The sequence below is a fragment of the Canis lupus genome, chromosome 12 (assembly GCF_048164855.1).
Source record: "Canis lupus baileyi chromosome 12, mCanLup2.hap1, whole genome shotgun sequence".
NCBI lineage: Eukaryota > Metazoa > Chordata > Mammalia > Carnivora > Canidae > Canis > Canis lupus.
Window position 1 is genome coordinate 4,426,034 of NC_132849.1, and position 27,388 is coordinate 4,453,421.

The following is a 27,388-nucleotide window of genomic DNA, read 5'->3' on the forward strand; positions in this document are numbered from 1 at the left end:
CAGGTTCCCTAGGTTCCATCTAATCTGTTGTAAAGGCCCTCTAAAAAGTGAGGTAAAGAAAACCCCAGCTTCAGCCTCTAAGTTCTATAGTAAAAATGGTTTCTTTGTAGAACAGATCTCAAAACAAGCGAGGGAAAAGAATGAGAATTTAAGGATTTCAGTATAGATATATAATTTTAACATTTTATTTAAAATAAAATCAAGGGTAGGTTGATTTGGGAGAAAATATCTAATTTGCAGAATAGAATTTTTTTTTTTTTTTAATCATGAAATTACAAGTCATTGGTGAAAACAGCCTTCTTCCTCACCCGGGCTCCTTACAGAGCCTGCTTAGGAAATAAGAGAGGTAAATAATCTCCCTTACTCCCTCTCCAACAGGGCTTGGCTCTCCCCAAAACCCAAGGGAGGAATAAATCCTCCATTGCCTCTTCCCATTTCTACCAAGAAAGAAGCCCCGTATCAGGTCCAAGCTCCTGAGATAATAAGGGTCCCCTGGTTCCCTACTGAGGTTAGGCACATCTGGGTCAGAGAAGCCACAAGGAAGACTTTTGCTTTTCAGACTCATGTAGACAGTTATCAGGGTTCCCAGATGCAACCCCCTTATAAACAAACACATCCATTGTCACAGAGGAAGAGGAGGAAAGATAGAGACCCTGAGCAGAACCAAGCCCACCACTTTATCATGGTCCTACCAAAGTCCCTCCCCCAAGGGCTCATCAGCCGAGGAACCAGTAGCTCTCTTTAGACTGGGGCAGCAGGAAAAGCTGAGGGCCCTGGTTGGGGACAAGCTGGTCCTTGGAGAGGTATGAATGTGCAGGTACAGAGGTAAGAAGAGCATCCTTATCTCCTCACCCTGGCTAAGGCACCAAAAGGAAAGAAGGAAGGTAGGAATGGTGAAGATGGGAGGGGGAGAACAGATCCCTTGGATCCTCTGGGTTTGGGGAAGGCAAAATATATGAGTGGAAAGGAACAGAGACTACCATATGCGTCCCATGACTGTGCAAAGCGGAGCATCCAAGCGGATAGAGCCACACCAGTGTGTCCATTACCTATAATGTTCTCTTTACCTTGCTCCAGAGTGGGAGGAAAACAGGTTGCAGGAGTCAAGGGAGCAAAATCACAAAGGTATTTCCCTGAGCCTGAGAGGTAAGGGCTAAAGAAATAAAGCTTTATGTACGTGGCAATGTCTATCCCTTCCTATCCTGCTCAATCCCCCTTGGCCTATATGCTGGTCATCCTATTGTTATGAGGGAGGAGAAGGAGGATCAGCACTTAAGGGAAGGGCTCAGTTGGCCTAAAATACCCACTCCTCCAGAGGCAAGCCTGTCTACCAGCTTCATGCTGATGCCTTTTTTACCATCATCACTCACACCCCTCCCGGTCTTAGGGCTGAATAATCAAGTCCCCCTCCAGGAATGAGGAATCTGAGGCTTGGCAGGGCAGAGCAGGCCTGGCCAGAGCAGGCCTCAAGTGCAGTTTCTGGTCCTTTGTGGACCTAAGCTAACAGGAGCTGGTCTGCAGGTTGCTCTCCGTAAGCAGCGATGCAATGGAAGAAGGGTCGTAGACACTGTCAAACTCCTCATCCGAGCTCAGCCCTTCACGCTGGGCTGACTCAGCAGCTGAACGGGAGGCTTTGCGCCTGAGTCAGAGAGAGGAATACTTGTAAGGGAAGGAGACAGAAAGATTCAGACAATCATGCTTTTCACGCTAAGGAAACTCCCAGTTGTTCTAAGGCCTCAAGGTACTCACAAGATCCCCCACCAATCTGAGATCTGGGGAGATGGGCTATAGACTGGGGGCTGAACTACTAAAGAATAATCCAGGCTTCCAGCCAGGAAGGAGGGACTGCAGAGTCCCATCTCAGAGATCCTCCTCCCTATTCAGTGCAGGAGAGCTCATTCCCTTCTTGCATAACCATCCTGATTGAGCAGGGGGGCAGAAAAGCAGCCCATACCAGGAGTCCTTCTCTAGGGTTTTGATCCGGGCCTGGAGCTGTTCATTGACCTCATGTTGCTCTTCCAGCTCACGCTGGGCCTTCTTCCTCAGGCCATCCAGTCGCTCAATCTCCTCTTCTGCTTCATCCACCTGCCGCTTCAAAGCCTTCACCCTCAGGCTTAGCTGGGCAGGATACCAAAACCCCACATTAGAAAAGCATCTGCTGCTACCATGGACTGGGACCCTCCCCCATAGCTATTTTGACAAGGGATCATTGCCCCAGAAATATGTCATGACCATGGGCAAGTTCCCTAACTTCACAGGCTGGTTTTGGGGGTTAAATGAGCTCATACACATATAACACTTAGAAAGAGAACCTACCACATCATGACACTCAATGCACTATGCCTGCTCTAATCCAGTGCCTCCCATCTAGTCTCTGACCTTATACAAGGACAGTAGAAGTTGGAAAGACCTATGAGATGGGGCCTCCCTTGGCCTTTAAGCAAAAGCACAGTATATGCTTACCATATGGTTGCTTGGCCCTGGCTATCATTCTTACCTGGTCCTTCTGGTCATTGACATGCTGCCGCTCATCATCAATTTGGATGGACAGCTCTTTAACCCTCCGCTCCAGTTTTCGGTTGGTGGACTGAAGGACCGTCTTCTCCCTAAGAAGGTGTGATAGGGGGGATGTCTATGGCTATCTCCATTTCTAAAGGAAACCCTACTTGGCCCCCTCCAGCCTCCATGAACTCCTCTCAGTCCTGTCACAATAGGGAGGATCCAGGGCAGATCCAAAGAACCAGAGAGATAAGAGGTCATTCACATTCCAGAAGTTCTGCATTCCACTCCTTCTGCTCTTTCCCAAAAGAAAAGATTCCCCCTAATAATCAGGCTAGGTTGGCCATGTCTGACGTGCAAGATGGAGAAAACCTCAGAGAAGAAAAGGCCAGAGGGAGAGAGGAAGGATGGGCTCACATCACCTCTCTTCAGCCTGCAGCCGCTCCTGCAACTCCTGATTCTGGGATTCAAGCTGCGAGAGGCTGGCACTGGGCTTCTGGAAGCCTTCTGAGCTGGCCAATCGGCTCTTCAAGTCCTTGTTCTGAGAGGGACAGAAAGTCTTCATGGTCACGCTCCACTTCTGATCCCTCCTATGGTCATTCACCTACCTCTGAGGGTCTATCCCCAAGACTCCTTACTCCTCTGCTCACCTGTCTCTCTAGGGAGATTTTGTCACACTCCAGGTCCTGTCGAGCAGATCTCTCCTGCATGAGCTCTGACCTCAGCTGGTCTACCTAGTAGGGACAGATGAGAGGGGTCAGATTTGGGGAGGGCTAATAATGAACCAGCCAGGTAAACCATATGAGACAGAGAGTAAACAGTAGGATGCCTTCTGAATCCCAGCAATTCTTAGGCAACTAAGAAATCACAGCTTAGTCAAATGGGAAGAGCCACAGAATCGAAACAGGGCCTCCTCCATCTCACCAGGAACTAGCATCCCTTCTGAAGGGAAGCAGCCTGGGCTCAGGTCAGAGTATCCCAGGCTACCAGGATTTCTTGTTCCACTCAAATCCCTGGCTTCTTTCCACCTGGCCCGAAGCAGAGAGACCCTGAAGTAGCACGAGCCATGCACAGATTCAGCAGCCAGAATTCTCCAGATTACAAAGCATGGGAGGTTGGAGGCATTTTTGAAGGTATTGCAGTCAGGGGTGGGCACGGGGGAAGGGTAAGAAAGGACTCACCTGGTCCCGGCCACGAGTCACACGCTCTGTCAGCAGCTCCACGGTACTCCTCTCCTCATCTAACTCTGCTTCCAGCCGTGAGACTTTTTCCTGTGGCATGGGAACAACAGGTTAATTTTGCCCCACACGCTGGACACCAGAATGCTAACCCCCAACCAGGACCCTCCTCCTAGCCTCCACACACCTTTCTGTCTCACATGTCCCCATAACCAGCTGGTGTGTGCCCCTGCCTGGAGCCACCATGGAAGCTAGCACCCTCTGCTGACCAGGCGTGGCACTGAGGAAAGGGTGGTGATGCCTCCTCTGGTCTCTGCCCCAGAATCTATTCCTCAGTGGGGCAGCCCTATTTCCCTAATGGGAAAACAGTCAGAAGCCAAAGTGCCTGAGCCAAAGCTGAGCTGGAGAGAGTCAGAACCCGAAGCGCCAGGATTCAGATGAAGGAAGTGCACTCAAGCCAGGCAGTCCCATGGAGAGAGACCAAGGGTATGGTCTCTTGGAGACACACTGTCTGGGTCTGAAAATCAGACCTACCACTTCCTAGCAGAAGAGCCATGGTCAAGGTGTTTAACCTCTCTGTGTGTCAGTTTTCCTAGTCTATAAAATGGAGAAAAGACTACCTATTCCACAGAGTTATTCTCAGGATTAAAGGAGTCTCCAGGGGATCCCTGGGTGGCGCAGCAGTTTGGCGCCTGCCTTTGGCCCAGGGCGCGATCCTGGAGACCCGGGATCGAATCCCATGTCGGGCTCCCGGTACATGGAGCCTGCTTCTCCCTCTGCCTATGTCCCTGCCTCTCTCTCTCTCTCTGTGACTGTCATAAATAAATAAAAATGTTTAAAAAATAAAAATAAAAATAAAAAAATTAAAGGAGTCTCCAGTACCTGGCAGATGGCATAACATGTAAGCGTTTAATGCTGCTATTGTCACTGTTATTATTATATTATTACTGCCAAATATAGCAAACTGAAGACCATTATTCACTCCAAAGGGGAGAGGTTACTGCTCAGCTCCAGCCAACTGCTGCCATGCAGACAGCTCAGGATTAGAAGCTCAGTGTTACTATATTTTCCAAATGTACAAAAGGAACCAGAAATCAGAATATATAAATGACACGTATAAATTTCTAAACGTTGGCAATTGATTCAGAGTCATTGAAAGTACTGCGCTCAAACAAAATCCATCAGCTGTGGGCTACCTGCTTTGGGTACCTAGCATAGAAAGGGGGCTTGGAGTGTCCAGCTCCCTTCCCCCACAGAAGTCCCACCTGCGCCCCTCCCCCACCACCCCCTGTGCTGTCACCTCAAGACCCTTCAGCTGCCGGGCCCTGTCATCCTGGGAGCGCTTCTTGTTCTCTGCCTCTTGCTCCAGGCCCTGCAGTCGCTGGGCCAGCAGCTCTTTATCCAGCCTTGCTGTGTCCCGGTCAGCCTGGGATGCCTGCAGGGCCTGCCGGAGCCTCTGGGTCTGAGTGGAAGGGAGAATGCAACTGATGAGAGCTGGGGGTGGGGGTGGGGGGAACAGTCTGCCCGGTGGGGAGCAATGTTTCCTCACTGATGATCTTTAAATCTCCAGAGCACGGTAATAATAAAAGGCTGGCTGAGGTTTAGTCCATTGTCTTCTCTTTGAAGATCTAGCTAGCTTTATTCAACAATTCAGGAATCAGGCAGCATCCTATCTAGCAGGCAGGCAGGAGCTCTTAGTCCATTTTCTTTATTGCTTTAGAATGCTCTACACAAACTAGAATCACTTAAGGAGATTTTAGACAACGGATCCCAGGTCCTAGCCCTAGGAGATATGATTTAAGTGATATGGGCTACAGGCTGGGTACTGGGACTTTTTTTTTTTTTAACAAAAAGGGATGAACATTAAAAAAAGGGAGGGTTATGTAATCACAAAACAAAATTATAACAAGTTGTTACTGTAAAAGATTGTGAGCGACACATGGGTGGCTCAGTGGTTGAGCATCTGCCTTCAGCTCAGGGTGTGATCCCAGGAACCTGGGACAGAGTCCTGTATCAGGCTCCCCGCAGGGAGCCTGCTTCTCCCTCTGCCTGTGTCTCTGCCTCTCTCTCTATGTCTCTCATGATTAAATAAGTAAAACCTTTATTAAAAAATTCTTTTAATAAATAAAGATTGTGAAGCATTAAAACTAGCCATCATATTTAAAGCACCTACTCTGTGTCAGACATGCCTCGGTTCTGTTACCATATTTCCACTAACATTGCAGTGTTGAGATTTTCAAATTATTTTAAAGATATTATTTATTTATTTATTAAAGATTTTATTTATTTATTCATGAGAGACATGGAAAGAGAGGCAGAGACATAGGCAGAGGAAGAAGCAGCTCCATGCAGGGAGCCCGATGTAGGACTCGATCCTGGGACTCCAGGATCACACCTGAGCTGAAGGCAGATGCTCAACCGCTGAGCCACCCAGGTGTCCCAAGATTTTATTTATTTATTTGAGAGGGTGAGAGAGAGAGACAGACAGAGAGAGAGAGAGAGAGAGAGAGAGCATGAGCAGGGGGGCAGGGCAGAGGGAGAAGCAGATACCCTACTGACGAAGGAGCCAGATTTGGAAGAGGGAGCCAGATGTGGGACTTGATACCAGGACTCCAGGATCATGACCTGAGTCTAAGGCAGCCACTTAAATGACTGAGCCACCCAGGCGTCCCTAGGATTTTTTTTTTTAATATTTTATTTATACTCTCTCTCAAATAAATAAAATCTTAAAAAAAAAAAAAAAAAAAGGGATCCCTGGGTGGCGCAGTGGTTTGGCGCCTGCCTTTGGCCCGGGGCACGATCCTGGAGACCCGGGATTGAATCCCACGTCAGGCTCCCGGTGCATGGAGCCTGCTTCTCCCTCTGCCTGTGTCTCTGCCTCTCTGTCTCTCTCTGTGTGACTATCATGAATAAATAAATAAAATCTTAAAAAAAAAAAAAAAAGAGGCAGTGACCTTTAAACCAAGGACGTTGGAAGGGTTTCTACCCCCTGCCACTTCTGCTCCTACCTCATCCTGAAGCCGGCTCAGCCCCCCTGAGTTCTTCTCAGCCTCAGTGGCCCATTCCTTGGCCTGACGCTGGGCATCCGCCACCTCCCGCCGGGCCTTCTCCTTGTAATCCTCCAGCTGGGCCTGGAGCTGCTGCAGAGCCTGCTTAGAATCGTTCCCAATCTGCTCCAGCTGGGATGAAAAGAGCCTTTTTAGCACTATACTCTTGTCCTTCCTCTAAACCCAGACCCCCCTCCCCACCCTCCTCTAAGCCCAGACTCCCCCAGATTCTTCTTACTGCTGAAGCCACCCTCCCCAGCTCTCCCCTAGGCCTAGGTCCCTAGTATGGCAAGTAATAATACACATATGGCCTGGGTTCAAATCCTGACTCTACCACTTATTAGCTATGTGGCAAAAGGCAAGTTACTTATCCTCTCTGGGTCTCAGTTCCCCATCTGTAAAATGGGAAGATAACGGTACCTACATCACAAGATTGTTTGTGAGAATTATATTAATTATGTAAACTACTTATAACTGTGTCTGATACAAAGTAAACCTTAAATGACCAAATTTCAACAAACCCAAGATGCCAATGATTGGAAGATGTACCATAAAAAAAAAACAAAAACCAAAAACCAAAACAAAAGAAACAAACCTGTCAACTGAACTATAACACACAGTCATAAGGCACAAGTCAACTCTGGAGATGATGGCAATGTGCATTTTAGAACTGACAAAATATGTATGTTTGCTCTAGCTTTAAAAAGAGATTAGGAGGAGAACCTTACCTGAAAAAAATGCAATTTATTTCCTTTTTTTCCTTTCTCTTTGCCTTCCCTCAAATATAAAATTTCACCCACAAAAATCCTGTGTTTAGGTCTTAAAGACATCTAGGAAGAGATCCTAGACCCTTCCTTTCCCTACTCCAAACAGAAAATTCTAGTAATAAAGATTCCTGTGTTCAGGTCTTACAGACATGTAAGGAAGAATCCCAGGAAACACTCCCCAAGGATCAAGACCACCATGGATGGGATATCGGGGTGGACTCTTGTCCACTGAGGGGTAGTAGGAAGGACACCCCTCTCCAAAGATTCTGCCTCCCCAGCAATTAACTTGAGGAAAGCAAACACCACCGACCATTCTGACCCCAACCCTATCCCCCTCCCCCAACGTAAGCTTCATTAAGAGCTAGGCCTCCTCCTAAGAGCCAGGCCACCCCATGCCCCACCTCCTTGTTGAGCTGGCACACAGTCTTGTCCAGCAAGCGCTTCTGTTCCTCCAGCTCAGCCTTGCTCCGCCGGAGCGCCTCCCGCTGCTTCCCCTCCTCCTCTAGGGCCCGGTTCAGTGCTAGCTGCTCCTGCCCTAGGCGGGCCAACCCCCGCTGGGCCTCCTCCAGCCGGGCCTCCAGTGCCCGCTTGGCAGCTGCCAGGCTCCCCTCCTCTTCCTGAGCGGCATTCAGGGCCTCTTCGAGCCGCTGTTTCTCTGCCTGGGAGAGGGGAGACAGAAGTCATTTGGAGGGGAGTAGATGGAAGGGAAGGAAAGCGAGCTATGAAAAAGGTAGGCAGTGAAAACAGGCTCCAAAGGACTAGCAAAGAAATCAAGAAAAAGAAAAGGCATAGGGTGGGGGATAAGAGACAAAAATACCAGCACAAGGGGCAAGACGTTTGCAACAAAGCACACTCCAGGAAATAAGCCCAAGTTTAACATTGAATTGGGAAGGCAAATAGAAGCACACCGGGGACAAAACAAAACTGATAGCTGAGGATTTAGCTGGAGTATTGACCCAGGGGTGAGAAGAAGGAGGGCCAGGGGGAAGCCAATGATGTGCAGAGGGCACTGACCTCTAGCCGCTGCACCTTGTCCCGAAGCCTTGCCTCTGCCACTTCCCCGCCCTCTGCCAGGCCTCGGGCCTCCTTTAGCTGCTGTTCCAGACCCAGAATACGCCGTCGGAACTCGTCATTCTCCTCCTGGGTCTCCCGAAGTGTCACTTCCACTGCTGCCCGTCGCTGCCCCAGCACCGCCACCTCTGCCTCTGCTGCCACCTGAGCCTGCGGCCAGTTCAGGGAGTGGCAGCTCAGACCCTGGGGCTCCAGGTCACCTACCGTATCAGGGAAGCCACCCCAAAGAGAGCCCACAACAGTGGTAGTGCCCCTGAGGATCCCACCCCTGCAGAGGAAGTGGGTATCAGCAGGTACAGCCCTGCCACCCCCTCCCTGCCAAACCCTGGCTACTTTAACCACACACCTAGGACAAGGGTCTGGTCTGTACATACCCATGATAGGTCATTTTCCATGCCCTCTGGCTCCTCGGCCCTCCAGACCCCTCAGCCTCCACCTCCTAAGCCCCGGGCCCACTCCCCTTGCCTTGGAAGCCTCTTCACAGTCCTGTCTCAGTTGCTGGAGGGTTTTTTGTAGCTGGAGGTTCTGCTGTTCCAACCCCTGGCCTCGATCAGCCTCAACCTTTAGCTGCTTCTCCAATTCCCGCTCCCGGTGACGCCCAGCCACCTCCTGGTTCTGCTGCTCTTCCTTCAGTTCCTTAAGTTCCTTCTGTGTCTGGCGCAGCTCCTAGAAGGAAAAGGGGACAGTGGCAAGGCACCAGGAGGCAGCCAGGGCCATCAGACTGCGCAGCAACTGGAACTCTCCTACACTGCTGGGGAAACAAAAGATGGTGTGGCTACTTGGGCAAATGGTCTGACAGTTTCTCAAAAAGTTAATCATAGAGTGACCATATGAATTCCATCCCGAGGGATCCCTGGGTGGCGCAGCGGTTTGGTGCCTGCCTTTGGCCCAGGGCGCGATCCTGGAGACCCGGGATCAAATCCCACGTCAGGCTCCCGGTGCATGGAGCCTGCTTCTCCCTCTGCCTGTGTCTCTGCCTCTCTCTCTCTCTGTGACTATCATAAATAAATAAAAATTAAAAAAAAAAAAATGAATTCCATCCCGACACATATTCAAGAGTACTGAAAACATGTTCTCAAAAAACATGTTCACTCGAATGTCCACAGCAGCATTATTCATGAGAGCTAAAATACAGTAGTGACCCAAATGTCCATCGATTGGTAAACAGAGAAACAAAATATGATATATCCATATAGAATATTACTCGGCCCTAAAAAATAATGAAGTCCTGATACTTGCTACAACATTGGGAAGCCTTAAAAAAGATTATGCTAGGTGAAAGAAACCAGACATACAAGGCCATATGTTATAGGAGTACAATTATAGGAAATGCGCAGAACAGGTAAATGCATAGAGTCAGAAAGTAGATTAGTGGTTGCAAACAGCTGGGAAAAGTGACTGCTAATGCAGATGGGGTTCTTTTTTGGGGTGATAAAAATGTTCTGCAATTAAATAGTGATGATGGTTGTATAACTTTGTGTATATACTAAACACCACTAAATTGTACACTTTAAAAGGGTGACTTCGGGGCACCTAGGTGGCTCAGTGGGTTAAACATCTGTTTTTGGTTCAGGTCATGATCCCAGGGTCCTAGGATGGAGCCCTGCATTGGGCTCCCTGCTCAGTGGGGAGTCTACACCCCCATTCATGCTCTTGCTGGCTCTCAAATAAAGTAAAAAAATCTTTTTTTTTTAAGATTTTATTTATTTATTCACAAGAGACACAGAGAGAGAGGCATAGACACAGGCAGAGGGAGAAGCAGGCTCTCCATTGGGAGCCCAATATGGGACTCAATCCCAGGACCCCAGGATCATGCCCTGAGCCAAAGGCAGATGCCCAACCACTGAACTGCCCAGGTGCCCCAGTAAAAAAATCTTTAAAATAAAAATAAAATAAAAGGGTAAATTCTATGTCATGTGAAATAAATGTCCATAAAAAAGAAATCACACGCAGTGAGAGTAGATGAGAGTTTGAATAAAATAGGATTGGTTATTTCAAAAACAAAAGAAAATATGTTGAAAATCAAAACATATTACACAATAAATAGTGGTGCTTCTCTTATTTTTTTTAAAAAGTTAAAATATTGGGGCGCCTGGCTGGCTTAGTCAGTAGAGCATGTGACTCTTAATCTTGGGGTTGTGAGTTTGAGCCCCGCATTGGGTGTAAAAATAAAATCTTTTTAAAAATTAAAATATGAGCTCTGGTTCTAGTTCTTTAGCTATTAGCTACTTCTGAAATTCAGAAAATACCATAATTAGGCTGAAAGTTTATATTTTTTGAGTTTTCAACATATGACACTAACAAAACTAACTATAGAGGAAAAAACAGGACCTCATGGGGTCTACATTGGATGGGGAATATTTTCTCATATGTATGTTGTTTGAGTGAGTACTTAATTAAATACACTGCATATGTGAGATAAATGAAGCACTAGTATTACTTTTTAGCTTTTAAGCTTCATCTCACATAATAAATCACTGAGATTGTCCAGAGGAATGTCCAAGTTTATTATGTCAACTAATACAGCAAACAGACTTCAGACTATCCTTGGTATCTGTTAACTTCATATTAACATAGTAAAAATTTAAGAGCACTTTTCATTTCACAATCACTGAAAGTATATTTGGTTAACACTTTTTTTCTCCACCAAGTATTTGGCATAAGCTTGGACTTTTATTTATCTGGAAAATCATCACTTAGAGCTATACTTCTTTGCTCATTTAATAAATATGATTACCTTGATTACAAGTAGGCAGTGTTATGGTAAAGACATGATTAACACACACTGATTAATTAATACTCATTAAATGGGCACCAACTACATATCCAGCATAATGAATCAAAGAACTGTAAACCTAGAAGGATCCTCGGGAGGCCATAAATGCCAGTTCCCTATACTAACAAAAATATTTTCTAAGTTTCTAAATCATCAAAAATAATGAATTGCTTTCTTGTCCTTCATAAACTAATACCAGGAACATGAAGAAATTATTTGTATTCACTTCAATTTGATGACCTTGTCATTTATAAAACACCCATGTATGATATAATATTGAATTCCCTACCTCTAGATTCTATAAGCAGCCCTTGAATTAGATTTGGCTTCCCAAGTAGGTCAGCTGGCTGAGCCAATGCAAATATTCCAGTCTGTGTGATGACGCTTGCACAAGTTAATAAAATGGCATTCTAACTGTAAATGTTTGTTTCATAGACGTAGTTAATGAGCCCATCCCCCTGCCCGCTCCCCTTAAGCCCCCCAATCCCACTTCTAGCCTCTTCCAACAGATCAGCTCTCCCTGTGCAGACCAAATTCCAAGCTTGCAAAAATGACCCTGGAGTTTCACAAATCCATCTAAATGCTGCTCCCCATGAGGTTTCTTGGGAGGCAGCCAGCAGCCTCTGGCTAGAACCCAACCAGAAGTCCTTTCCATTAGAAACATGTATACTCGATGAGAGCCCAACTGCATCAGAATGTGTTGGGGAGAGAGATGGCTGAACAGGCAAGGTGGGTCCTGAAAACCAAACACAGGAGGCAGCCACACAGTGTGGAGGCCCTCATGGGTAAGCGAGGTCAGTGCCCATCACCCCAACCTGCCCTTCCATGCCCCAACTCCAAGTGCTTCCTTTTTTTTTTTTAAAGGTTTTTTTTTTTCTTTTTAAGATTTTATTTTATTTATTCATGATAGACACAGAGATTGAGAGAGAGGCAGAGACATAGGCAGAGGGAGAAGCAGGCCCCATGCACGGAGCCCAACATGGGACCTGATCCCGGGTCCCCAGGATCACACCCCGGGCTGCAAGCAGCACTAAACCACTGTGCCACCAGGGCTGCCCCCCCCCCTTTTTTTTAAGTAATCTCCACACCCAACATGAGGCTCAAACTACAACCCTGAGATCAAGAGTCTCATGTTCACTGACTGAGCCAGCCAGGTGTCCCTCCAAGTACCTTCTTAAGCTCCTCCATTTGGCGAGTATCTGCAGCACCAGCTCGGGCCTGCCCTAATTCCCTTTGTAAGACCTCTATCTTCTCCCCAAGCTCCTCTTCTATCTCCTCCTTCTCCATCCGCAGCTGCAGGAGTCTGAATCCAGCCAGGTGAATGCAAAGGGAAAGGGAACAAGGTCAGGCCAACTGCCTGGCAGAGGTTAGCAGGACAATGCAAACCACCTCCCCAGAAGCCAATGGACGGCACCCACCCTCGGCACCCACTCTCGGCAGAGTAAAGGGCACAGCATGGGTAGAAAAGCAGGATATAGGAATCCCAGATAAGCATTACTGGGAGAGAGGCAAAGTCCTTACTCCTGCTTAGTGGCTCTAAGTTCATCCTTGTTCTTCTGGAACATGCTCTGCCAATGCCCTGTCTCCTCTGAGGTCTCCTCCAGCTCCTTCTGCAGCTCCCGCACCAGGGTTGACATTTTCTGCCTCTCCACCTCTAATGCAGCATGGTCCTAGGGAAGGAGGCAGTTGGGGGCCAGGAGGCTCCGAGGGAAGAACGCACTTCAGACCAAAGTAGAAGTGTGGAAGGGGAGGATCAGGCCCAGAGGGCATCACACCAGCTACACACCATGATAGCCCAGTGATGCTGGGTGCAATGCTAGCAGAAAGCTCTCCCCAGGTTATAGCTCCACCCCCACCCCCACCCCCATCCCTGCTGTCATTTACAGGAAGCCTCCCCTATTTATTTATCATGGTGTTCCTCGTCTGCATTCCCTCTCTGCCCTTGTAGAAGGAGACCTTGTAGGTCTTCTGGCCAAGGTTCTCAATGCATCTCATGTGTGTCTTTTAGAGGGAGTTCCAGTTATGACCAGGAAAGTCCCGAAATACCAAGAGACCTCAAGCCTCTTCTTGGGGGGATGCCCTCTTCTGACAGCCCCTGCTCTGGTCACATGCCTGGGTTGCATCCTGTATACTCCGGCGAAGCTGCTCTGCATCTCGCTGGCACTGCTGCCGGACATGTTCCACCTCCTGGTCACGGGAGGCCACCTCCTCCTTCAGGGCCCCCTTCAGGGCTGTCAGCTCCCGCTCCCGCAGTCTCAGGTGCTCCTCCATCCGCTGCTTCCCCTCTAAGACCTCTTCCAGAAGCTCTCGGGCCTCTAACAGGTCCTGGGGAAATGAAGGTGGAAGAACAGAGGAACTTTATTCAGATCTGCCTGTCTGTTCATTCACTTAGTCCATCAAAAATATGTATTGAGCACTTCATACCTGTTAGACTCAGCACAAGGTGCTCTCTGCCCTCTAAGATGCCCTCTGTTCTGAGTTCTAACCCCACCCCACTATCAAATATGTCTGAAAGCACATTAAGGGGTACCCATAATCAGTTGCATACTGTACATACTCTGGGGACACTGGAGATGAGCAGACTTGAGGGTGCTCTACCGAAAGAAAACAGAGGCCACAGGAGCCATCCTACTGCCTACCTTCATGAGCGCCTCCTTAGCAGGCTCAGGCTCCTGGGCCTGTTTCAGCTTGTCCTGCAGCTCCTTCACCTGGGCCTCCAGCCCACATCGTACCCTTTCACTCTGGTCCACAAGGAGCTTCATGTTCTGGAGCCTAATAATTATTAATAGATAATATCATCACGTGCCACATGTCAAGCAGTTTTCTAAACACTTTACACACATTCATCCATTTCAACGTCCTTCAAGTCTCTGTTCAAATCTTAAGGAGGCCTCCCCTGACCACTTTAATACTGGAACCTGCTCCTCCACTCTTGGCCCTCTGATCTGCTTTGACCTACTCTACTTATCACCTTCTCACATGCTACAAATTTTCTTACCTGATGTGTTCATTATTTACTACTGTCTGGCTCCCCCCACCCCTGGGTAGAAACTATGCTTCTAGAGAACAGTGCTCTTCATCTGAATGGTTCATTGGAATCTAGATCAGTGCCTGCCACACAGTATTGATTGCAAAAATACATGCTGAATGATCAATCCTGTGAAGTAAGAACTATGATTAACCTATTTTGCAGATTTAGAGCCTAAAGTAAAGAGGCAAATCCAGGTAACCCAACTTAGGCACTATCATCATCACCAATAGAGAAAGTAAAGAGAGTAAGGTCCTATCTTTAAACTATCTCTGTCTGGGGATCCCTGGGTGGCGCAGCGGTTTGGTGCCTGCCTTTGGCCCAGGGCGCGATCCTGGAGACCCGGGATCGAATCCCACGTCGGGCTCCCAGTGTATGGAGCCTGCTTCTCCCTCTGCCTATGTCTCTGCCTCTCTCTCTCTCTCTCTCTGTGTGACTATCATAAATAAATAAAGAATTAAAAAAAAAAAAAAAAAAACTATCTCTGTCTGCCCCTTCTAGCTTCTAGAGATACCTTTCCATGTCTCACCCAGGGGGTACTTCCAACCCTGGCCTTGGTCCCCAAGCAGCCCCATGCACACCATTAGCTGTACTCACTCTTTGGTGCTCTGCTGGGCCTCGCCCTTTCTCCTTTCCAGCAGCTCCTGCAGTTGGCTGCACTCTTCTGCCTTCTCCTGCAGCTGCCGCTCCAGCCCAAGCCGAGATGACTCTAGCTTCGGCCGTTTCTGGAAAAGGCAGGCAGAGTAAAACAGGTGGAGAGTAGGGAAAGCCTCTCAGAAGGACCAGGAGTGATGCAAATGTCTAACGTTTACTGATACTTACTACATGACAGGCACTGTACTATGGACCCGGTGTTTCTTATCTGCAATGTAATCCTCTTAACAAGCCTGGGGACTTGTGATGGTTTAAAGTATGTCCACTAATTCTCTGACATTCCTTTCAAAGGGTAAAGCCTCTCCCCTTGAGTATGGGCTGGACTTAAGGACTCTTCTAACAAACATAAGGAACTCCAGTGACTAGTCCTAAAAAGGCACTGCGGCTTCCTCCTTACCTTCTCTCTGGGATCATTCACCCTTGGGGAAGGTAGCTGCCATAACGTGCAGACACTCAAGCAGCCCCATGAGGCGGTCCACACAGCAAGGGAATGAGGCCTCCAGCTAACACCCACTGTCTTCTAATGACTACAGTCCCAGCCAATACCTTGACTGGAAACTGGTAACAGCTAAGCTGCTTCCAGATTCTGAGCCCTCAAGACACCAGGAGATGACTGCTTCAAACTGCTCCAAACTGCTAGGTTTTGAGGTAATTCATTACACAGCCACAGATAAATAACATAGTACAATTATCATCCCCACTTTACAGTTAAGGAAATAGTGGCTTAGAACATGTAATGGACATGCCCACGAAACGGACACAGCCAACAGTTACCAGGATTTGAACTCAGTTTCACTCCACAGCTGACTACTTAACTGGTACACTATACTGCTTTCTAGGAAATAAGAGGAGTTACAATTCGACATGTACTGAGTACCAACTACATGTAAGAGACAATACTGTGAGAGGTGGGAGCAGTATTTTTTTAAACTATTTTATTTATTTTATTTTTTTAGACAGAGAGAGAGAGAGAGAGAGAGAGAAGTTGGGAGAAAGGGCAGAGGGAGAATCCCAAGCAGGTTTCATGCCCAGCACAGAGCCCGACACAGGACTCAATACCACGACTCTGAGACCATGAACTGAGCTGAAATCAGAAGTCAGACACTCGGGCGCCTGGGTGGCTCAGTGATTGAGTGTCTGCCTTTGGCTCAGGTTATGATTCCGAGGTCCTGGGATCAAGTCTCAGATCAGGCTTCCCACAGGGAGCCTGCTTCTCCGTCTCTGTCTCTCTCTGTGTCGCTCATGAATAAATAAATAAATCTTTAAAAGAAAAAAAAAGTCAGGTGCTCAACCGACCAAGCCACTCAGGTGCCCCACGGTTATGATTTTTATTTATTCTTTATTTTTTATTTTTTTAAATATTTTATTTTTTTAATTTATTTATTTATGATAGGCACACAGTGAGAGAGAGAGAGAGAGAGAGAGAGAGGCAGAGACATAGGCAGAGGGAGAAGCAGGCTCCATGCACCGGGAGCCCGACGTGGGATTCGATCCCGGGTCTCCAGGATCGTGCCCTGGGCCAAAGGCAGGCGCTAAACCACTGTGCCACCCAGGGATCCCGGTTATGTTTTTTAAAAGGAAGTTCACAGACTTTAGCATAAGGCTGATCTGAATTTTAAAATTCCTTCTCTGTGACTTACTACCTTAAGCAATCACTTAACCTCTCTGATCTTTAGTTTTCTCATCATGAAAGGGCCCACAACACCTACTTTACAAGAACACCATAATTACTACATATTCCCAGAGAGCACCTGCTACCGGAAGCATACTCAATAGGAGCATCTAGGGGCTCAGGTGGTTAAGCATCTGATTCTGGCTCAGGTCATGGTTATGATCTCGGGGTCCTGGGACTGGCTCCCCACTCAACGGGGAGTCTGCCTCTCCCTTTGCCTCTGCCCCTTCCCCCACTCATGCTCTCTCAAATAAATTAAGTACGTATACTCAATTAATGATGGTACTGCCATCATCATGACACCAGTGAAAAGGACTGAGGTAGCTATGTGCTCGAGGCATCCACAACTAGTGAGCACAAAGCCAGGACAAAAACTTCCAAAGGAAATGAATGGAAGAGGTCAGAGCCCCGATGAATGTGCTCTTCTCCCCATGCTCCAGAGAACCCAAGAAGTCCTTGGTGGGACCAGCACAAGCTCTTGTCCCTGTGTCACAACATACGAGTGTGCATCCCATTGCTTAGAAGTGCAGCCGAGGCCACAGTTTCTCCCGTGTCCTGTATGCCTCCTGCTCCTCCAATCTCCCCTCACCTTCACCTCCTCATCCAGTTTCTGCTGTAGCTCCTCCACTTTTTGGCTGAGTTCACCATGCCCAGTCAGGCCCTTAGCAGATCCAGAAGTCATCTGCCAGAGACAGGGTGGGAAGGAATGGGTCAACATTCAGACCCCAGACCCCAGAGGCCCAACCCTGCCTCCTGCTCCCACTAGGAGATGGCCACTCACCACCAGAGGCTGCATCTGTTCCAGCACCAAATTGACCTTCCTCCTCACAGAGGTTTCGGTTTCTGAGCTTCTGGAGGATAAAAGGTTAGAAACAAAGGCTAAGGGAGGGAAGAGGTAGGAGAGATGAGGGAAGGAAGAGCTAAAGTCAGGGAAGATAGGGAATGAAGCTAGGAGGAAAAGAAGGGAGGCGTGTGACTGTGCTGTTGAGAGGGCCCCCACTCACCCCTCCCTCAGGATGCTATAGATAGTGGCCTTCACATGGTCCACACTGCCCGGTGGGGCCGTCTCCTGCTGGTCTCGGAGAAGGTCTGGAGTTGATTTGAACTGCAAAACATAAATCCAAGAAATAGGAAGATTAAGTCAGAAGCGTGTGTGCAGTTCAGATAGCGCAGAAACAGTAGGTAGGAGACGAAGCCCTCCAAGCATGCTGAACAAGCTTCAAGTGGGGGAAAAGAGGCAACACCGCTGAGGCTTGAGCAGCAGGCCCAGGAGAGGTCCTAGCAGGGTACACCTCTCACTATTTTTTTTTAAGATTTTATTTATTTATTCATGAGAGACAGAGAAAGAGAGAGAGACAGAGACATAGGCAGAGGGAGAAGCAGGCTCCATGCAGGAAGCCCGGAGCTGAAGACAGACGCTCAACCACTGAGTCACCCAGGCATCCCTACATCTCTCACTGTTGCTGCAAGCCACATTCTATTTGACAAGCAGATTTCAACTAGCTGTGAGCTCTGGGACAAGTTACTTATTACTAACGACAGTTAACATACTAGAATTTGTAAATAAACAGGCTTAACTTTGCCTCCAAGAAGTCATTCCCCACTCACTTAAACTCCTGAGTGGGAGACAAAGGTAGGAGACTCCTGACAAGAGCACAAGAAGCTGTTCATCTTACCAGGCCTGTCTTACTTATGCTACAGACCTAGCAAATGCTAGTAACATGATTCAGAGCTGTAACAAGTAACTCTCATGCTGTGAAGGCAGATTTCATAGTTAGTTCCATTTCCATGGAAGTATCTTTTTTTAAAAAAAAAATATTTTATTTATTTATTCATGATAGACACAGAGAGAGAGAGAGAGGCAGAGACACAGGCAGAGGGAGAAGCAGGCTCCATGTAGGGAGCCCGACGTGGGACTCAATCCTGGGTCTCCAGGATCACGCCCTGGGCCAAAGGCAGCCTCTATACCGCTGAGCCACCCAGGGATCCCTCCATGGAAGTATCTTGTACACATGAATACCACCTATGAAGTAGATGGATAAAGTGGAGGACAAAAGTTGAAACTTTCTGCCTCAAGTTATTTAAATTGGCAAGGGGTTCCAGGGCTATTGGGTCCCACAGAGGAATGAGGTCTGACCTGTAGCATGCCAGGGTCCAAGGCTCTCCCCCGTGGCTCCTCAAAACTCTGAAGAACCCAGTCCTGGGTCTGACGGGAACAGCTAAATCCACCAAGAGGGCCCTGATTCTGGGATGACTGTTTGGAGTTGCCCATGTGGCTGTCATGCTTTGTGCTAGGAGTCCAATGGGTAGGGAACTGATGTTCTCGTTCATCAAGGGTATCCCGTGGGAGCCGGTTGTCCAGGCTTTGGCTCCGCTTGCGTTGTTCAGGGGGCAGTGTCCGCATGCGCCGGCCAGTGCGGCCCCGGGCCTGCCCACCCTGGCGACTATCAAACTTGTTGATGAGTGAGTCCACTGAAGACAGGGGAGCAGTGTCAATAGTGCTCCCTGGGGAAGCTACTTCAGGGGCCAGCTGCAGCAGGCTAGTGCTCCTGGTGCTCGGACTCACAGGGGCAGGGCCTTTCAGTGATGCCTGGGACTGGGATCGGAGTAGCCTTCCATTCCAATGGGCCCCAAGCTCCTCATCAGACATGCTGCCCTGTGAGCGGGCAGGAAATTCCTTGGCATGAGAGTAGGTGCTTTCAGGGAGTTCAGAGTCAGAGCTTAGAGCTCCTGGAGGCCCTCTGTTGTTGGTCCCCTTGATCTGGACCCCAAAGGAGTCACTGCCTTGCTCCCCACTGTTGAGCACCACAAAGGGCTGCCCAGCAATGCCCTGCACACGCACAGCAACTCCATAGGTATTGGCTCTAGCATCCTTAGCAGGACGTCGTCCACCACGACGCAGGGTGTCCATCTCTGCATTACCCACTGGCTCTGTGATGAAGCGAATCTGGACTCCATGGTCTACAGGGCCCCGGGGTTCAGCCATGGTGGATGCCTGCTCCATGAATGGGAGGGATCCTAGAAATTTAAGAAAACAGTTAAAGCTGAGAGACTGGTAGTAGAAACCCAGAAACCTCCACCTATTTGGCTTTTGTGTGGCATATTGCCTTGTCATTCCTTCTACATAGAACAGTGGTCTTCATATTTTATTTGAGCAGCAGAAATACCTCAAGGGCCTATGAAAACACAAGACAACTGGACCTTATCACCATAGTTTCTGATTCAGTAGGTCTGTATTTGCATTTCTAACAAGTTCCCAGGTGATACTGATGCTGCTGGTCCAGATTTTGAGACCCATTGACTTAGAAGAATCCATTTCTTCTTATACAGTCCTAGGGACCTGGCTTTGTCAAGAGTTTAATGATTTTGTTTGATCTTCACACATACACATATACTACGGTGTGCCTCCTCCAAACCCAATCAAGGCAGAACCCAAACCCCACCTAACATATCGCTATCCCAATGAAGAAAAGCAGCCCTCTACTCCCAGAGCCTATTTAAAATACAGAAGACCCCCCCACCCCAAGGTATGCCATCCCATTTCTGGGAGGACAGCAGTGATGCCACTTGGAACTAAGGGCTAAGGACAGGCAGGGGAGAGTAACTACCTTTCTATTGTGCATCTTCTGTCCCTTTTAAATCTGGAACCATGTAGATGTATTGCTTATTCAAAAAAAATTTAAATAACATTGAAAAGAGTGTCAGCCTAAGAGGTCCTAGGACAGGCAGACTTGTCCCACCTGAAGGCCAGAGCCAGGACCACCCACAGGCCAACTCCTCCAGCTGGTGTTAGCCTAAGATTAGGGTTGGCAAATGGAATATATTCCAGGTATGTTCTGGCTCCAAGAACTGGGAAGGGCAGGTTCTCCTTGAAGCAAATAAAAACTCCAGCTTCCCCAGCCCTGCAACTAATCTCCACCACAGCCTAGCACCAACCTGGAGGAGGAGCATCCAATGAGCCAGTCAGACACACAAACATACCCAGTTCAATCTCCCAGTGGAGCTCTGGGCCAAGAAAATTTGGCAAGGCCCCCTTCAGAGGCTATAGACTTGCTAGGAAGGTGAGAGGGGATGGAGTGGCCCTGCTCCAGGTGAGAATGGGGTTGGTGGGAAGAACATTCCTAGCATTCTCAGCCCTTCCACTCCAGAAAAAGGAACCGGGAGGGAGGAGCCCTTATTGGCAATGGTTCTTCTTTTTGGTTCGAGAGACTCCATTTGAGAGACTGATGAAAGTAATGCACCCACCCCCACTACTGCCCCCCAAGAAACAGTCCACACAGACTTTTACCACAGACTCTCAAGAGGTTCACGAACACCTCCAAGCCCACCCTGAACTAAAGGATCCCTGTCCTTCCACCATTCCAACATTGGGGAGGACTTTAACCAACCGTAGATACTCCAAACAAAAGGATAATTGGTTGGCAGGGTCCTTTTTTTAAAAATTTTTTTTTTTAATTTATTTATGATAGTCACACACACAGAGAGAGAGAGAGAGAGAGAGGCAGACACATAGGCAGAGGGAGAAGCAGACTCCATGCACCGGGGGCCCGATGTGAGATTCGATCCCGGGTCTCCAGGATCTCGCCTTGGGCCAAAGGCAGGCGCTAAACCGCTGCACCACCCAGGGATCCCGGTTGGCAGGGTCCTTTGTTAGAATGGTAAGAGAATGGATCAAGAAAGAAGCTCTGAGGCAAAGGGATCAGTTATCCAAACCACTCATCCAGTAAAAAAGGAACCTAGCCCTGCTCTTCATTAGATATATACAACCTTGCGCAATCACAACTTTTCTGAGCCTCAATTTCCTCACTTGTAAAATAAGTATAATGATAATACCTAAAAAGGTATTATCTGTGAGAATTAGACAATAATAATTACATGCATATTCAGCTGTAAAAATTTTATCATGTTCCGCACTTCAGATTCTTGCATTTAATTTACTTAGGTTCCACTTTAATAAAAAGAGGGAAAACAGGAGCCCCTGGGTGGCTCAGTCAGCTAAGCATCAGACTCTTGGTTTCAGCTCAGGTCATGATCTCTCGGTCATAGGATGGAGCCCCATGTTGGGCTTGGCATTCAGCATGGTGTTTGCTTCAGATTCTCTCCCTCTCCCTCCCACTCACTCACTTTTTTTTCCTCTCTCTCTCAAATAAATAAAATCTTTTAAAAAGGAGGGGGCAAACACGACAAGATATGAAACATGAAACATACCTAGCAGCATGACTATGTCTGTTACAAAGCTGACAACCAACATTATCCTGCATACATGCTGTTCCTTTCAGCAGGACCTTCCTTATTTCAAGTCCTTCACAGAAGGATGTCACTTCCTTAGAGCCTTTCTCAAAGACCTTCTCCCACAAACTAGGTCAAAACCATGTTATATGCTCTACACTTGTCCTTCAATGAATTTGCCTCAGTTTATTATTTTTTTAAAGATTTCATTTTTAAGTAATCTCTACACCCAATGTGGGGAATTTACAATCCCAAGATCAAGAGTTGTGTGCCTCTGCCACAGTTTATTTTTATATACTTATCAGAGTGATGACTGTTTCCTGTCTGTCTCTCCTACTAGATTATAAACTCCCAGAGGGCAAAGAACACAGCTCTCAGCTGACTCCTGTGGCCCCACGGCCTGGTGACACAGCATGCATCAATAAATATTTGTTAAAGGTTGTATCCTGAACCAAGGCAGACTTGCACAGCAGTGGTGAGATTTACCCAGTGATCCCTCACAGCCATTTATCATTTGCTCTCATAACTAGACCTCTCTTCTGCCCCATTCATAATTTTGGAACCATGTGCCTAGACTGCCAGCTCTCTGAAGTCACATGATTTATTCATAATACAGCTCTACTCTGTCAGTACATCTACTGATCTTCCAGATTCAGGTCAAGGAGCTCCCAGGCTAGGCCCAGCAGAGTGTATAGCCCCTCACTCACCCAAGGACACCAAGTTGTTCAGAGGTAGGGCTGAACGTGCTCCCCAGGTCCCAATGACTCCCTAATTTCCAAGGGAATGGTAGTCCCAGAACAGGTGGTAAGGTTGAAGGAGGGTTGAAGTGATCTTTGGGGTGAGTCGGGAAGCAGGGCTCTAAATGATTCAACATGGAAAACCCGAAACCTATCCGCCTTTAGTTACAGAGGACAGTGGGGCGTGGCCTGGGGTGCAGCTCCAAGGTCTTGCGTAAGCCCCAGAGGCAGGTAAACAGTGCCCTAGTGCCAGGAAACTTGGAGTACTGAAGCTTCGCTCTCACAGCCTGCTCCTGCTCTTCCCTCCTCTGGCAGGCAACCAGGGCACTCCTCACCAACTATGCTCTAGGAAGAGCCCAGGCCACAAGTTAATTTAACTTCATCTTCATCTGTCTGCCTCTTGCCATTCCTGCCTGTAGGGAGAGGAAGCATACTGCGCACCTGTATCAGGCAGCCACTTTTCCCTGGGTTACTCATTAGCCTGCCCTGCCCCAATTCCGTCACCTCTGGCCCAGCCATAAGCATCTGGCTTCCAACTGGGAGTGACAGTCCCTGGGCTTCTAGCAGAAAGTGGGGGTGGGGTGGCAGAAAGTTAGGGTGGGGTGGTTTGGCATGTGCAGAGGAAGAACTGATATACGCAGGGCTAGATGCCACATAATCAGCAGATTTAGAAAATGGAAGAATGAGAGGTATAGAAATTAGACTCTTCAGAGGTAACAAGGGAAGTAAATGGTTAAAATAGAAAAGGACAGTTCAGTGACCTTGATCAGTTGGCTATTTTCTCAGAAAGAGTTACAAAGACAAGATGGTTCCCCATGGATAAAAACAAAAACAACAACAACAACAACAACAAAAACACAAACACTCCAAGTGGACTCCTGGCCCAGTCCACTGAAAAAAGCAGAAACCTGAGAGCCAGGCTAGAGCAGCTTGGCCAGTGGAGGAAAAAACACAATGACAAACTGGGCCCTGCAAACTGGCTGGACTGGTTTGAGAGGCAAGGGGAAGGGGAGGGCCAGGGAGACTCCAGTGGCAGCTCATAAAGCAGACCAGAGAAATTCCACAGTACAGAGGAGGCAGGGGGCAAAACCATGGGCAAGGACTGTCCAGCCGAGATGCCAAGGCCAAGGCCCTGAGGGAGGAGGCAGAAGGTGGAGAGGAACAGGGAGGAACAGAAGGGAAAAGAACCTGGTGAGTGACAGGCCAGCAGGTGACAGGAAGACTCTGTGTCCCCTACCCCTCCCTCTCAAGTTTCCCCAGTTGCATCCCACACTTGCCTAGGCCAACTCCCTGGCCCTCAGTTCTCACCTCCTTGGCACGAAGAGAAGCAGCCCTACCTTTTCTTCACCTCCCACAGGGCTGATAGCATGCAGGTCAGCCTGGGGAAAGAAGAAAGGGTTCTGGGAAGCTAGAATCCTCTTAGGGTCAGGCAAATCTCTGGATTAGCAGTCTTGTAGGGCCAGCCCCCCACTCCTAAATATCAAGGAAGAAAGAAGAGGTGCAGAGGCACGTGTAGGCAGCCTGCGGACAACATAGCGGTTGCTAATTATTTCCCAATTACAACCACTTTCCTCAGGCAGGGCATCAAAGGGGCCAAGCTAAGACTGGCTCTGGTTCCTTATGTGCCTAAGGCAAGGAAATCTGCCTCAGAAGTCTTGTCTCAGCCCCAATGTGCAGCTCTCATCCAACCTGGAGACCTAGAGGTGCTAGTTCCCCTAGTCCTGTGGTCTCCAAGGGAGTCCTGTCTATTTCCCACACCACTGGTGCCTACTGCCAGTCTGACAGCCATCGTGGTCAGGCGGCTGGGGATGCCATGTGGGGTTTCAAGGAGTAATGGGGATCTTCTGGGAGGCTTCAAGGAAGTTGGTTACGCTCCCAAACCTCACCCAATGGCCCCATTCTAGAACCACAGAAGGAGGCATGTGTGCTTGGGGAGAGGGGGTTTGACATTAGCCCCAGAAAGAGGCCTCATTAGAAAGTATTTTCACACATTTCTAGGCCTAGGGATCTCTACTTCCTCATATCCCTCTCTTGGAGAGCACTCTCTCAAGAGGAAGAAGGGACAATTCTCCCAGGTATCAAAGCAAAGGCAGACAGAAACTGAAAGGTTTAAATAGTTTCAAAGCGATGGGGGTGCCTACTTGTTCTGCCCCTCAGCCTCTTCACCTATAGGTGAATGTTAGAGCAAGATACCACCACGACTCGGGGACATCTCAGAGCCTGAAAGCAGGTGTCAGCGCCAGCTCATAACGGGGGGGGGGGGGGGGCACGGGACCTCAGGGCAGCAGCACTGGACACCTTCCCCCTGATGTCTGAGCCTCACGCAGCAGCCCCCCTGGACGCCTTCCCCCCAGGTCTCTGCCCTCAGGCAGCAGCCCCCCTCGCCCAGCTGAAACTAACTCCTTCCCCCTAGCACTGCGGTCCCCGAGAGAAATTCCGCCCCTGGGACGGGCGTCTGACCTCCAGCGATAACCTGGCCCCGAGACGCTTTCCTGTCCGAAGAGCAGCCTTGGTCTCAAGTGCCCTCCCCGACACGGTCCCTAGAGTCAGTGCTCCCCCCACCGCCACCCCGCACCCCTCTCCAGGGCAGCACCTGTGCCCAGAGGAGGGCATCTCACGCCGCCTCGCCCCTCGCCCCCCAGGCCCGCTCGCCTCTTGGGTGCCCTCGCCCCTCCGTGGTCACTCACCCCAGTCGGGCTCCGCGCTCGCGGGCTCCGGCCGGGGCCGGGGCCGGGGCTGGGGCTGGGGCCGGGGCCGGGGCCGGGGCCGGGGCCGGGGCTGGGGCCGGGGCCGGGGCTGGGGCCGGGGCCGGGGCTGGGTCTGGGGCCCGAGCTCCCGCTGCCGCCGAGCTGCAGCCGCGGCACTGCACCGGCTGTGCCCGGGCCCTCCCCTGCGGCCCTCCCCTGCGGCCCTCCGCGCTCCCTCCCCCACCTACCTGTTACGCCCCCCCGGAGCCCCGCCCCCGCGGGCCGTCACCCCCCCCGCCCCGCCTTCCCCTTCCTCGGGTTGGTCTGCTTCCCGCGAGGGGCGGGGCGCTCGCCGTCGGGCCTCGCGGCGGGGGTCCCAGGCCGGGTCACGTGGGCCGGGGGGCAGGGGCCGCGGGAGGCCCTCTTGGGGGCGCGGGGCTGCGCGGGGCTGCGGCGTGTGGCTGGGAAGCCCCAGGCTGGGCATCCTCTCGGCGGCGCTGGGGAACGGCCCTCCTCCTCCGTTCAGGCCGCTTTCCGCCCTCACCTAGCCCGCGTGACCCAGGTCGTCTGCTGTCCTCCGCAGGGGAGCGCCCCGGTCCTCGGACGCCGGAGCCCCGCACTCCAGCTCGTCGCTCCTCCCCAGCTCTCCCCAGCCTCAGCGCAGCCCCCAGTCCTCTGGCCTCCGTAGATCGTGGTCCAGCCTGATACCTTTTCCTCTGTGGGTTTTTTTTTTTTTTATCATTTCCCAAATTACATACTTAAATTCTTTAAATCGTATTCATCGTTTGTCTCCCGTCCCACGTTAAGTGCCACCAGGGAAAGGATCTCTTGTTCTGTTCGCTGATTCCCCAAATGCCTGCTACTGGGACCAGCACACAGGAGGCGCTTAATTTGCTGAATGAATGGAAACTGGGTAAACATCAGTGTAAGTTTACATTGAAAGGGGATGTAAATTTATAACGAATAAGAATGACCCTCGCCCTAAACAAAAGGGGACTCAACCCCAGACTGTGAATCCATTGTAGAGCTGAGCCGTTCCAGATGAGGAACTGATCTCAGGCCCCAGAAGAGTAGTCAGGTCAGGGGTGCTGAGCAAACTACGCTGACTGTGGTTAAACAGCATTAAAGTTGCCTTCCTAAGATTTTAACCGTTGAGATATGTAAAAAAGGGATTAGTTTACCTTGCTGGGCTCTGCATAGTATTCCTAACAAATATTTATTGTGTACCTATTTAGGATTGAAAAGGAATCTTAAATGCAGCTGGCAGTCTGGTGCGCATGCTGACGTTCATTTCTGCCCCCGTCCTTCCGAAGCTAGGTGTGGGTCCTGGAGGGTAAAGTCCACCTACCAGTTCCTCAACTAGGATGCGGAGTCTTTGCATTCCAAGGGAATCATTACACCGAGATTAAAGTAACCAAACCGGCCAGAGCCTAGGGGAGGAAACTGCAAAAAGTTGTGGGGGTGGGGAGCGGAAGAGGAAGTATCCCTCCAGGACTTGTTATCTCCAGACCACTGGGAAGATTTAAAAAAAAAAAAAAAAAAAATTGAAATGGGAGATTGTTCATTGACCCAGATATTGGAAAAGTGGAACCTCCTCAAGTCTCATGGGTAACACCTTAATAATTAGGACACTTATTATATTTGTAGTAAATATAAAGTTAGGGTGGCAAAGGAGACACCCTACTCCAGCACCCTGGACACAGATTACGAGGAAAACCAGGAGGCCAGAGTCTCCATCTGTGTCATCTGTTTCTCAAGAAAGCAATCTCAGAAGGACACCATCATTAGGCATAGGTAGTAAAAGTAACATTAAGGGTTTTTTTTCCAGAGTTTGTGGTATCTTCTTAAGAAATGTTACAATTTGGGAAAATTGGCCAGTTTATAAATATGGCAAAGGTAGGAAAGCAGAGCAAATACAATACTCAGAAGAGGGAATAAATTACATTGATATATATTCAAGTGGGTAATTGTACTTTTTGTGAAATGGTATAAAAGAGAAAATCCAGGGGTCCCTGGATGGCTCAGCAGTTTAGCGCCTGCTTC

At 49.1% G+C, this 27,388-nt stretch overlaps 1 protein-coding gene and 1 long non-coding RNA gene across 4 annotated transcripts; one reads left to right on the forward strand and one right to left on the reverse strand.

Moving 5' to 3' along the window:
* Positions 1–155: 155 nt before the first annotated feature.
* Positions 156–25,427, reverse strand: CGN (cingulin). 3 transcript variants are annotated; one of them, XM_072769142.1, is made up of 22 exons: positions 25,346–25,404; positions 23,967–24,037; positions 18,830–19,710; positions 17,697–17,797; positions 17,474–17,543; positions 17,282–17,374; positions 14,964–15,091; positions 13,978–14,110; positions 13,451–13,663; positions 12,860–13,008; positions 12,509–12,641; positions 9,028–9,228; positions 8,506–8,712; positions 7,893–8,150; positions 6,686–6,856; positions 4,978–5,139; positions 3,681–3,770; positions 3,150–3,233; positions 2,922–3,040; positions 2,498–2,606; positions 1,955–2,118; positions 156–1,639 (listed from the first exon to the last, which is right to left on the reverse strand). In XM_072769142.1, exons 3-22 carry the CDS (start codon positions 19,694–19,696, stop codon positions 1,501–1,503), a joined length of 3,591 nt encoding a protein of 1,196 aa, XP_072625243.1. In that variant the 5' UTR covers positions 19,697–19,710; positions 23,967–24,037; positions 25,346–25,404; the 3' UTR covers positions 156–1,500. The 3 variants fall into 3 exon arrangements, with proteins under 3 accessions (XP_072625243.1, XP_072625246.1, XP_072625244.1); XM_072769145.1 differs by lacking the exon at positions 23,967–24,037 and having other exon boundaries at positions 25,346–25,427; XM_072769143.1 differs by lacking the exons at positions 23,967–24,037; positions 25,346–25,404 and adding an exon at positions 22,629–22,802.
* LOC140600906 (uncharacterized) lies at positions 24,918–27,206 on the forward strand. Its single transcript, XR_012004016.1, has 3 exons — positions 24,918–25,012; positions 26,153–26,270; positions 26,581–27,206. It is a non-coding gene; the product is annotated as an uncharacterized lncRNA (long non-coding RNA).
* Positions 27,207–27,388: the final 182 nt, after the last annotated feature.